The 13,938-nt window shown below is 36.5% G+C and overlaps 1 protein-coding gene across 1 annotated transcript in view; it reads left to right on the top strand.

Moving 5' to 3' along the window:
* LOC145680649 (glycerol-3-phosphate phosphatase) overlaps positions 1-13,938 on the top strand; it is a 37,633-nt gene that overhangs the window by 15,484 nt on the left and 8,211 nt on the right. The window contains exons 3-4 of the mRNA XM_081751359.1: positions 2,664-2,824; positions 9,967-10,104. Of these exons, the coding sequence (XP_081607485.1) occupies positions 2,664-2,824; positions 9,967-10,104 (299 nt within the window). The remainder of the gene's footprint in view (positions 1-2,663; positions 2,825-9,966; positions 10,105-13,938) is intronic.

Genomic DNA, 13,938 nt, shown 5'->3' with positions numbered 1-13,938 from the left:
CTATACTATCTATGATATCGAAAATTTTGTAAGGATGCGAGAATTGGTGAAAAATATTTAATTTTTATGAAGCATGCTGGTGAATTTACACTTCAGTTTAGTGTCAGGTATGTTGTTCTTTTATATATTTGTTTAAATTTTGATATGTAGGTAGTGCTTTGGAGGGGGGTTAGGAGGGTTTCCCCCCTTCTAGTACAATGTATTTTAATACATAATTTTTGCTTTGCCCTCCCTTGTAGTATGATTTAACACGATTTCTGTTTTATATTTCGTGCAAAGTTTTTTTTTTTTTTTTTTTTTTTAAGTGGGTTATTGGTGGAAGATTGTTTCCTTTCTTTATGAAATTGCTTATAGAAAGTAACCAATCTGGTTCGTAATCAGTGTGCTAGACAGCGTTCCAGAACCTTTCTCGAGTTGATTCTTTAGGAACTGGTTCTTCGGAACAGTTGAAAACTGTTCCGTGTAATCAGTTTCTAAGGAATCGATTCATTGAACGGGTCAGTTGAATGAAATGCCTATAGTAAAGTCTTGCCCATATGTGATCTGGTTTTGCAATTACAAACTCCCGGAGTTCTTAAAATTTACCAAAAATTGTGTAAGTGACATTTGTTCGATTGGCATTTGCAGCTGACCTAAAGGACCTAGGACGTTGGTTAAAGTGTCATTTTAAAGCTTATGAAAAGGGCTTTCATGTGGCTTTAATACTGTAAAATTTTATTGATTTATTTTTCCAAAAATTCAAAATTTGGCCTATTGGCACTGAGATAATGAAATTTACATAAAGCTGATTTTGGCATAGAGGCTAAATGCAATTTTGCTGCAACAGGTTATAGCAGCGTTTCCCAACCGGTGTGCCGCGAATGGACCGCTGGTGTGCCGCGAGGAAATCGAAACAAAATTATTAATTCTATAGCAACCAAATTGCAAGACAGAAAAATGTACATTTTTGTATTTCACATTACTATGAATTTCTACCATGGAAAAAAATACTGTAATTGTAATATATTATTCTACATCTATTACTGTGTAGCAGACAGTATTTCGGCTCGTACATATTTCCACAGTTAGCTGCTATGTTACGCTTCAATTGAGAGTCATATTAACACCGAGAAATGGAAGCACTTGTACGGTACGCGTTAAGTGAACGTTCGTAGAACACTCATTCGCACGTGAATGACAAAACAACACTTTGTTCAATAGGTGTGTTTTGACTTCGACGCATCGCAAGCTGTGTGATTGCAATAATATGCACCGGTTTTGGTTAAAACAGCAAAGTTAAAAGTACAAGACATTTGTTTGTTCGTTCTTTATTTAGTGATCTTTGTTCTTAGTGAAAGGTTGGATACAGTTTTCGAGTAAGAAAGCGTATTTTTTAAAATCTAAGTCCTATATTTCATTGGATTTTTTTATTTTAAAATTAGAATAAAAAATAAGCATAATGAATTTGCATAGGGAAAAACCAGTGATCGAGCTTTCATCTCTGTGAGAAGGAGATCAGTATTCACAGAAAAAAAAAATACCATGGTATTTTATATTTGCAAATAATAATAATATCTATGAGTGTGCCGCGAGAATTCAAGTTGCACCCGTAGTGTGCCGCAAGTTGAAAAAGGTTGGGAAACGCTGGCTTATAGAAAGGGGTCTTGTGATGGAATTTGTGTCACAGTCAAGAGGTTGGCAGCCCGAGCAAGTATGCAGCATCCATATAATGATGCAGTTATTACAGTTCGCAAATTTTTGACTAGGTAGCGATAAATTTACATTTTACATTTTAAAAGTACATTTTACATTTGTCAGTCAGCAAAAGTTTACAGTCAGTAACATTCCTAGAAGATCGCTTTAACAAAGCAGAAACACTTTTTTAGACACAGAAATTTTATGCATTCATTTCTGCAGCTTCAGATTCTCTCAAACGTTTTGTCAAGAAATTTTCGTATTACTTGAGTTCATTGGAACAGACTTTCGCTAAATTCGATGACAAGCTTTCAGTGTCAGACATAAGTGGATACATAATCGTGTAATCTGGGCCGCGGTGACAATGATAGAACGTTAATCTCTTTGTGCATGTGGTCCTTGGTTCATCTCAGCTCGCGCCAAGTGAGCTTTGTGGTGGAAAAACACCGTGTGCGTGAGTTTTCTCGGGGTTCGCCCGTTTTCTCTCACTTTTTCGTACCACCATTTCATTCATTTCTCATCATCATCACCTCCTTTAGCCTAGCCGGCATAACCGTTAGACGTAAAACTAAAAAATTTCATTTCATTTCATAATCGTGAACTCTATAACAGGTGGTGGCTGTCACATTTTGGAGAAAGGTGAAGAACAAAATGAAGTGAAAGTGACACTTTCTACCCTGTTCTTGGAATTCTTCGTACAAGCCATGTGCTCTGAATGTAAAAACACCGACTTCAGGTATAAGAGTGTATTGCTATTCTGGGACGGACTGGATAGCGTAGTGGTTAACTCATCGGCACAGTACGCCAAAGATCCTGGGTTCGAATCTCGATCCAGCCATTCACTTTTTCATTATTTGTGTGTCATTGTAATGCATCAGTTTTAACTTGATAAGCAAAGGGTTATGTAAAGTTCGTGCACTGTGGAAAATGTATTTATTAACAAAATATTCTCCATCATTGTTCGTTAATTATGTACTTTTTATTTCTAGGGGTTCTATGGTTAGAAAAGAACGCTATTCCGGGATCTTCAGACACATTAAACAAATTAAGGGACTTAGGAAAAAAAGTATTCTACGTTACGAACAACAGTACCAAGACCCGAGATGAATTCGTTAATAAATGCCAACAACTGGGCTTTATAGCCAGCAAGGTGAGATAGCTATTCTAAGGTCCTTAGGGCGGGGTAGATTTTATGTACAAACCGAAGGAGAGGAATTCCTTATTCGAATTAATATTTGATGTACATAGGCGAACCATTTGTCTTGAAACGCTCTTGTAATTTTTAAACTGATACATAAAAAATAATTTTAAAAAAATACTAAAACTCGACAGAGGAAAATTCTGTGACATACGCTACAATACTAATAGTAGGGTTCTTACAAATCTGGAAAACAAGGAAATCCAGGAAAAGATAGGGAAAATGAAATGATATGTAAAAGTCAGGGAAAATTGTACTTAAACTGAAAACTAGGGAGAAACCGAGAATTTTGCTTAGGAAATGAAACATTTTTACGTTTTACTTGTTTGAGATAAGCTGATAATTCAAACACGGGTGCGCAATGAAGCAAACAGAGCACAAAATATGCTCCAATATGCCGTAACACACACTGTTAACATTTTATCTTAAGAAACCATTTTTTTGGTATAACCAGGTTAAAAGAGATTTACATTTCGAAAGACCTAGAACCGACACGAATGACATAAAATGGGTGGGATTGTCTATTTTTGCTGAAATTTTGTACCATGTAAATATCGGGAGGGGGATATTGTTTGGCATACTATGTAATACTACAAAGTTAACAGAGTGGCTAACTCAACATAAAATTGTATTTTCTCAAATGGCACTACGTCAGGTTATTACAAATTTCAAATCTACATATAAAACGAAATCTTAACAATACCACACTTTGTCATACAGTGTTGCAAACTAAGAACGCTACAGTATCACAAACATCGAACACAACCAACTTTTGGAGGATTCTATGATAATAATAATGCATGTAAGACAGGTAATTTCTGTAGAGGACACCAAACTTGTAATACTATAGTGTCCTTAGTTTGCAAAACTGGGTAATAAGTGTGGTTTTGAAAGTTTTCGTTTAATATGTAGAATTGTAATTGGTGCTACGTAATAACTTGACGTAGTACCATTTAAAAAAAATACAACTTTGTTAGGTTGGCAATACTTTTTAACTATTACAAAGTATGCCAAACGATGTTCTGCTGCCGATATTTGCATGGTACAATATTTCAGCGTTTTTTATCGATTAGTTTAAAAGTTACATGAGCGTATGAAAATAAATGGCCCACCTTGTATATATAGTATAATATAGTAGTAGACATTGTCCTCGAGATATATAGGCCTTTACTTGAGAACCATATTGTTTGCAATTGAAAATTTGACTTTTATATCCTTACACTTTTATGGACGACAAAAACAGACGAAATTGTTTGACTTATCGACTGAATTACGAAGTTTCCGTGAAGATTGGTATCATGCCCTTCGTCTTATCTAAATTCATTTCGAATTCGATTTCTTTATCCCGCTAGCAACATATCCACGCTTGCATTCAATGGCCCAGGATCATCTTGTATCAAGACTACATCTTCCGCATATACAGTCTTTGGTTGCTATCTTCAGGTATTCTAATCGCGTGTTCTAAAGCTAATGTTTAGAAAGAAGGAATGAAAAAGAGTAAGCCATCTCTTGGTTCAACCTTGATAAATTTCGAAAGAATCAGAACTGCTTTCTTCCATTTGCACCTTACATCTTATTTCACTAAGACAAGCGTTCATAGCTTCTTGAATTTCGAATTCTTCCAATATATTATATAGCTAAATCCTTCCTTAATGATATGAATTATTTATGACTTATATCGATATAATCCCATTTTTTGTGTAGTATCTATCTGATCTAAAATATTTGATCCAGTGTTGCTCTGTTACAATACTTCCTGCAAAACTGGAAACTCAGAAAAAGTAAGGGAAATTAAAGATGGTCAGGAAATGTGATGAAAATCGATTGAAAGTCAGGAAAGTTTCTTCGTACGGTTTTGTTTTGATAAGTGGAGAACACTTAAAAGTGACAGAAATATCTTTAAAGCCAGTATAAGTCATTGATGGTGCGATGAATCGGTGGACTGGAATATGTATAACCTACTACGTCACTAGCACTACTTATTCAGTACCTCTCCAGCTCATCTAGGAAATAATCACAGGACGCAAAGAATTTCTTATGATGGTGTTCGACGTCTGCTGCTTGCAAAATGCTAGTTGCTTTCAGAGACCGATGGGAATTTGAGACTATGTAATTAAATTTCCACAACAAAGCTGCCAAACAAGAGACCTATAGAAACCCTGAAGAAGGTAGCAAGCTATCTATTTATCGAGTGCAAACTGACTTTCTGCAGGATGGCAGCCATTGAATTTCATCCCTTCCTGCGTAGCTTTCGGAAGACCAATGGGCCCATTCGTTTTTGATGCTATAGGGAGATTTTAACAAGATCTTTGTGTAAAACCAAAACTGCAGAAATGTACAGATACATAGCTATTGAGTGTTGATGTGACAGAAACAAAGGTCGCATGGTGAATAAAAATGTCGACTTGGATTTGCTACCTGGCATTTTCTCGCATAAATAGGAACAGAGACCAGGGAGCAACAAAAAACTGAAATTTTCAAGATTGCCGCTAAATTCTAACTTCTATAACTGTCAGACTTCAACAGAGCAGTCCTTTAGAGTACAAAGCAGTTAAAGACCTGTCTTCGTTAGGTCCTAAAATAATTCAATTTTTACCTCATGTAGGTAAAAAAAAAAAGAAAGATTCTCTCTTCTCGTAGACGAACTTCATACATCTGATATAATTGATAATGTTCTTGCTAAGAAAGAATACATCTCTTTCTCTAGTCTAAGCTCAAAAGAATTTCAAGACGTCTTCCAGAGTTCTAACAAATTAGGACTTGACACTGTTTACAGCAAGTTTCTTGCTGGGACTGTAGAATACAAAACTTCTAGAAGGCAGTAAAAATCGGGCTTCTATTCTCGCATCGAAAGGCAACAGTTGAAAGATTTTGCTTAATAAGTCACTCTTAATGGAAAGTATGCATGAAAAGACTATTGTAACAGAAAAGCATATTTATAACCAGGTACAAGAGACAGGAGGTATTGAATTCGTGTAAATCACCAAAAGATGCTGCTTTACGTAAAAAGCTTCAGGAACGCTACGAAGAGCTCTTGCATCTGCAGAAGGAAGAGAGAAATGAATACAACGAAAAGGAAGCTGAAAAGAGAATGTTTATGTACTACTGAGAAATTTGGAGCAACAGAGGATGTGTCTGAAACGGGAAAGTGATAAAAAAAAAAGAAACAAACGAAGCAAATCATTGAAACTAAAGTGAACGAGATCTAGAAGAGAAATACTTCCTTGATATAAATTTTCAGTAACTCTGCGCAAAGGTCAGTGTTTGGTCACGATTTTGCATTAAAACTGTTTTTAATTATAGTTTAATAGTTTTAATTCAAATAAAACCGTTTTCTCAAATAAAATAGAGGAAGATTAAACTAATGAGGCAGATTATATACAGAGGAAAAGAGATAATGAATAAAAAATTACATAAAATAAAAGACAATACAAAATAAATATTATACAGAAAAATAACTAAGAAATTATGGTAAAGATGAAAATAGGAATTTGAGAAACGGAGCTTTTTTTTAAAGTATTTTTTTCACGATTTAATTATTTGAGAATAAGCGAACGTTCACGAATTCAGTTGGGGGGAAAAACCCATAGAAAAAGGAAGAAAAAACTATGAAATCTTCTTCCGAATTTCCTATATAAAGTTACATGTATATAATGAATGAAAGCACTAAACAAAATAAATACTTCATCGTGCAAAGTTCAGAAGAGAGCTAAGAGAAGAAGAAACAAAAGAAAACAGACAAAAATATACAGATGAAATAACATATTTCCAGATCAAAGCCACAGTAGCTATTAAGAGAGAAGATAGCTGCAACGTAAAATGTAGAAATTGAGGTGTTGTGGTTGATTCTGCGACCAGTATCTGGGAATAATATGACAGGAAAATACCTCTATTTGTCAAGAAGAGCATGGGATCCAAATAACCATTCACGATCTCAGATAAGATCCAGTTACTATAAGTAACTTGTTTAGCTGTGTCTTATTGTTTCAATTCATTCACTACTAACATTATGTCTATGGAACCTGGAGATTCAATGCAGCATTCACAGGTCGGAAAAGTTACTTACTTACGTCATGGAAGCTCAGGGAAACTCGTACCAGGAATTTCAGTGTGAACCCTATTGGTTATGGGAACCGTGTTGAAATTAGGATACTTTTCTGCAAATTAGGACATTCCTCAGTCTATAATTAAAATACAGTGATATATGTCTTATGTTGACCACCATCAGTTCCACTGCAAACTGACCAACTTAGGCAAGATGGCCAACTTACAGAAAATAAATTTTGTTTAAAACAGAAACTATTACAGATCTTAATAAGCACTTATATTGCAGCTTATATATATATACTATGTGATCAAAAGTATCCGGACACCCCCAAAAAACATACGTTTTTCATATTAGGTGCATTGTGCTGCCAGCTACTGCCAGGTACTCATTATCAGCGACCTCAGTAGTCATTAGACATCGTGAGAAAGCGGAACTCACGGACTTCGAACGTGGTCAGGTGATTGCGTGTCACTTGTGTCAGAAGTCTGTACGCGAGATTTCCACACTCGAACATCCCGAGGTCCGCTGTGTCTGATGTGATAGTGAAGTGGAAACGTGAAGGGACACGTACAGCACAAAAGCGTACAGGCCGACCTCGTCTGTTGACTGACAGACCACCGACAGTTGAAGAGGGTCGTAAAGTGTAATAGGCAGACACCTATCCAGACCATCACACAGGAATTCCAAACTGGATCAGGATCCACTCCAAATACTATGACAGTTAGACGTGAGGTGAGAAAACTTGGATTTCATGGTCGAGCGGCTGCTCATAAGCCACACATCACGGAGGTAAATGCCAAACGACGCCTTGCTTGGTGTAAGGAGCGTAACCATTGGACGATTGAACAGTGGAAAAACGTTGTGTGGAGTGACGAATCACGGTACATAATGTGGCGATCCGATGGCAGGGTGTGGGTATGGCCAATGCCCGGTAAACGTCATCTGTCAGCGTGTGTAGTGCCAACAGTAAAATTCGGAGGTGGTAGTGTTATGGGGTGGTCGTTTATTTCTTGGAGGGGGCTTCACCCCTTGTTGTTTTGCGTGGCACTCTCACAGCGCAGGCCTACATTGATGTTTTAAGCACTTTCTTGCTTCCCACTATTGAAGAGCAATTCGGGGATGGCGATTACATCTTTCAACACGATCGAGCACCTGTTCATACTGCATGGCCTGTGGCAGAGTAGTTACACGACCATAACATCCCTGTAATGAACTGACCTGCACAGAGTCCTGACTTGAATCCTATAGAACACCTTTGGGATGTTTTGGAACGCGACTTGGTGCCAGGCCTCACCGACCTACATCGATACCTCTCCTCAGTTCAGCACCCCGTGAAGAATGGAGTGCCATTCCCCAAGAAACCTTCCAGCACCTGATTGAAAGTATGCCTGCGAGAGTGGAAGCTGTCATCAAGGCTAAGGGTGGGTCAACACCATATTGAATTCCAGCAGTACCGATGGAGGGCGCCACGAACTTGTCATTTTCAGCCAGGTGTCTGGATACTTTTGATCGCATAGTGTATATATATATATATATATATATTAGCTTGTATATTATAGCTACATGGCAAAATGGTTGTTGACCAGCAAGCAACAAAGAAAGAGGCTCTTTTATTATCTTATGTATCTTTCTTTTTAATACTTTGCAACATTTATCCGATCGTCGTTTCTTCTAAATTACCTGCACGAAATGATCTTGCACTAAAGAATATGGAATGGAAACCTTAACAGAACCAGTCTGTTGGTACACGTGCCGACATTAGTCATAAAAGCAATAAACAGTACCACAGCTTGCTGTATTTTGGGGAAATTATTTTCAATTAACAAATTTTTTCTTCTTTCTTTTCCTCTCTTCGTTTTGCTGACCTGGAACATACAATGGTAAAATATGTTCTAAAAATGTTTCTAAATAACAAAGATTACGTAGATGTCCAACATTCAGAAGTGAATTTAACATTGGCAACATACTTATAAATAACGTTGCTTCAGTGGCCAAGTTCCAAGATAGACAGGTAGCCAACAAGTTACAGAGTAATAACTAATATGTCTTACGAAAAAATGCAGGTTTCATAGGAGAGAGGGAAAAAAGTGGCCCAATCAACAAGTTTTTCACTCACTCTATGGCCTATGGAACCCAGAGGTTTAATGCCACATTCACAAAATCTCTCCATTGACTTCTGTCGTTAGCTAGATAGATCCACTTTGTACTTTGTATTCCTATTTCTGTGAGATCCATCTTAATATTGTCCCCTCATCTGCATCTAGGTGTTCCTAATGGTATTTTTCTGATTGGGTTTCCAGGTAAAATTTTGAAAGCGTTTCTACTTTCTTCCATTCTGGCTACATGACATGCCCAGCTAAGCCTCCCAGTCAGTCTTATTCATGACGTGCACATATTATATCTATAACACGTACTGATTGTATCTGGTGCATCATGTATATAAAAATACATTTTAAAAATTAAACTTACCTTCATGTTCCATATAATCTGGTAAATAAACGGTAATTTCTAGATATTTCGAAAAAAAAAAAAAAAACAGCTCGGTTTTTCTTTATCAACAGACATGGCTTCCACTTGGTCATGTGTTGCTAATTTCTGACATCTTTAGTTGCGAATAGGATAGAAATCTTGTCCATTGAGAAAGAAAAACAAAACTGAACTTTTTTCGAGATTTATCGAGAAACTACAATTTGTCTACCAGACTCCAAGGAACATGGAGGTAAGTAAGTCTAACTTAGATAAATTTTCGGTATCAGTTTTTCGTATTTCTTTTTGAAACTACAGTCTTATGTTTGTATTAGTGAGGCTGCTTTTAATAGGAATTTAACCTTGATATTACATATTAATGATGTGTGCGTGGCGAAAAAACAAAAAGAAATTTAGATGTTAAAAATTTTAAAATAACATCGTTGTTACAAATTACTATTTTTTTAAAAAAAAATTTCTTTCTCTCAAATTCTGATAGCAGTGCCTATGAGTGAATTCAATATATGTACATATTGTGCACAAATCCATGAATTACTATGAGTTTTCTTCTGTACTTCAGGAGGAGATCATTAGCACTTCCTACCTCACAGCAATGTACTTGAAGGAAATCGGGTTCAACAAGAAGGCTTACGTCGTAGGATCCCGTGGAGTCACCCAAGAACTTGATTTGGTGGGCGTCAAATATTTGGACATTGGGGTACGTGTAGATTGTGTCTTCTCGTTACACTTACCTCTTATTTCAGGCAAATCCTGTAATAAGGTAGATGTGTTTATTGAATTATATTTTTAAAATGTTTACAAACTAAAATTTATATAGCTTAGCATTTTTGGTACGTTTATTTTCGAGAAAGGCGAATTGTTGAATATGCCCCTTAGAAGAATTTTCAGCATATAGAAATTTTACTAGTGGTTGTGGTTATTCAGCAATCTGACAAATCTTCAGTTGTGACATCCTAGATATAGTGACATACTATTCAACTACGAGTGATTGATTAGTTTGCTGATTTGTAGGTTACCGTTCCTTTCAGCACCGAGACTATATGAGACGTCTGAATCACATGCGCTTCCACCAGTGATCTAATCCGGGTCTCCCGCACTAAAAGTGTATACGCAAAACAGTGCGTTACTTCTTAAAATCGTAACTAATTTTGGCTTACAGTATTTTATAAATATAAACGCTGAAAGGCTGCACTGTAAACAGTACCGTAGCCAAGTTTTTTTTAAAAAGACAACATTTACTCAAATTTATTCTCTATTAGGTTTGGAGGTGAGGTCTTTGAGTCCATGATCACATTATTGGTTGTACCGATTGAATTATATTTTTCTTACTACAATTTGATATGATAGTAAATTATAATAAATATACTATAGTGTAATGTATAATTGAGGGTACATTAGACTATATAAAAATAAATGTTGCTTCTATTGTTGCTCAACAATGCCGAGGGGAAAGGGGTCTCAGGAGTCCCGTCAGGCGGATAAACTTCGACATTATAACGCACACAGGAGAAATAATGTATGAGCAAAGAAAATGGAACTTAAAAGTCTCGACAGTCGGAAAAGGGTTAATACTTCTAAATTTTGAAATAATAATAATAATAATAATAATAATAATAAACTGTATTGTTACATATGTAATTTTATTTCACAGTATAAACTGTAAACAAACCATGCAGTTTCAGATACTCGTTATTCCATAAAGATCGATTAGCGATAATTGTATAATTGCACAGTTTACGGGTAACTGTATAATCTGTGCAAAATAGACGAAAGAGTTTCTTGCGTTTTGTTGAAAAATGCAAAGTATGAAATTGCAGGCATGTGATTTCCAGTAAGAATGATTTGGATCTAGGGCCAGAACATACGATGCAATTGTAACAAAAAAGAGGCAGTTTTTTAACACGGTATTTCACTGGATTTATGTATAATATAGGTTCTTAACGAACTATAGGAACAAACTGTTAAAATGAAATGGTGTTGAAATAGTGGAAATATTATAAATTTTAATAGAAGTACAACTTTTGCACTTAACAATACTGGAATAGGATAGGTGCTGAGAATAGAATTAAAATTTGCTATCGATCTTCCCCAAAATGCCTTACTCTTAACCTGAGGATTTAATGGCAACCCTAAACGTCACAAGTACATACGGGAACTACTACAAAACCACTTATTCTTGCCTTCAATCGACAAAAATCATTTCTATATTTTCCTGTTCGCATAGTCTCAAATACTCAAGATTCCCTAACTACTAACTAAATCACTTTCTGCTCAATACTCTCTTCCCTTCATCAAAACAAAATAATAACTACACAAGATGAAAATGAACTAACAACCTATCAATGTTTTATTTGGTCTAGGAATTAATTCGTGCGGGTGGACAAGAGATGGCGCAACGAACGGAGCGTCCCACAGTTCCGTGTATCCACACGTGTGTTGCAAACCCCTGTCATCGCGTATCGTTCGTAGTATAGGGCAGCGGATTAAAGCGTCAACAACACCAGTTTGTAGTTAAGTGAACATGGCGCAATTTGTGCCTGATAAAGTGTTTTTGCGGGGTGTCCTGCTGCATTACTTTAACATGCAGAAAAGTGCGACTGAAAGTCATCGTATTTTGGTGGAAGTGTCTGGTGACCATGCTCTAGCTGAGCGAACGTGTCAGAAGTGGTTTGCACGGTTTAGAAGTGGTGATTTCGGCTTGGCAGACCAAGAGCGAGCTGGACAGCCAAAAAAATTTCAAGACGAAGAATTGACAGCATTGCTCGAGCAGGATTCGTGTCAAACGCAGGAACAACTTGCAGCAGCATTAGGCGTTAATCAAACAACAGTCTCCAAACGCTTGAAAGCCATGGGAATGATTCAAAAGATGTCACATTGGGTTCCACATGAATTGAAAGACAGAGACGTTGAAAGACGAAAAACCATTTGCGAATTGCTGCTTCAACGACAGAGCAGAAAGGGGTTTCTGCATCGAATTATTACGGGTGATGAGAAGTGGATCCATTACGAGAACCCTAAACGAAAAAAGACCTGGGTGAAACCAGGTGAACCAGGTCCATCACAACCAAAACGAGATATTCACTGTGCAAAGGTTATGCTGTGCATATGGTGGGATATGAAAGGTGTGGTGTACTATGAGCTGCTGCAACCGGGTGAAACTATGAATGGAGAACGTTATCGACGACAATTAATGCGTTTGAAGCAAGCTCTGGCCAGAACACGACCAGAATGGGAGAACAGACATGATAAAGTTATTGTTCAACATGATAACACTCGCCCACATGTCGCAAAACCGGTCAAAACCTATTTAGAAAATGTCGGATGGGAAGTTTTACCCCACCTGCCGTATTCACCAGACGTTGCTCCTTCGGACTACTACTTGTTCGATTGCATGAACAACGATTTGATTGGACAGTGGTTTACTTCTTCAGAAGATATCGAAACATGGGTCTCTGACTGGATCGCTTCCAAGGATGAGGACTTCTTTCGCCACGGAATCCGTACATTGCCTGACACATGGGCGAAAGTGGTGGCTAGCGATGGACAATATTTTTCTTAAGGTATTTATGTATTTTGTGTTTGTACTACAGCTTCAATGTGTGCGTACCAACCGCACGAATTAATTCCTAGACCAAAAATATTATTTATATAACACGTTCCTTCTTTTTTCTTCTCGACTATCTAAGATACTGACCACTTTGGCCACTTGCAGTTTGAGTTTCTGGACTTCCGAAACCACCTTAGCCAGAATAAAATCTCGATCAAGGTTACCATATCGTAAAATCTTCCTCCGAGCCTTCCTTGGATAGCGCACATATTAGTTCCTAAGTGAAGTCTTGACCCGACTACGGTAGGTCCCATAGTTTTGGAGCTATGGACCTCTAAAGTTCAGTTTTTTTATGTTTTCGGCATCCTGTAACTCCGAAAAGAAGCATTTGTGCATCCAGGTTGGTCTATACTTTTTGTCTTGTGTTGGTGTCAGGAATCATCTCCCAGACGTTGTCGGTGTTGTTTTGAAACACCCTGTATAAAATAAGTGAATAACAAGAATTGAAAAGCATAAAATATAAATTAATATAAATGCATCAGTGCATTAATATATGTATCATTTGATAAATATGCTCTTTATTTAGTTACTTAAATTAAAATGAAATTAATCCAGTAAAAAAAATATTCTTTTTATGGGAATTCTCTCCAAAATATTTCTTTTTATTTTTTAGTAAAGTCTATCCATTATAATTTCAAGCGCTTTGAAGTAATGAATCCTATCAATATATTGAAAATTTAATTGCATTGACTTAGCGTGTCATATTATATGTTGCTCAATTATCATGTTAAAAACCGAATTTTCCCTAACAGGTATCACCATTATCAAGACATGCAAGAAATGTTTTTAATAGAGATAAGATGTATGGGAATTAGTTAATATGATATGCACGTGTAAAATACTTTTAAAATATAAACACGGCAAATATAAACTTCTTGCTGTCCCACCGAATAAACATCTTAAATCTTGGTGTTGCTTTTGTTG

Source organism: Thermobia domestica, chromosome 3 (assembly GCF_964235325.1).
Source record: "Thermobia domestica chromosome 3, izTheDome1.hap1.1, whole genome shotgun sequence".
Lineage (NCBI taxonomy): Eukaryota > Metazoa > Arthropoda > Insecta > Zygentoma > Lepismatidae > Thermobia > Thermobia domestica.
The sequence above is the reverse complement of the archived record's forward strand: the minus strand, read 5'-3'. Positions and strand labels throughout refer to the sequence as shown.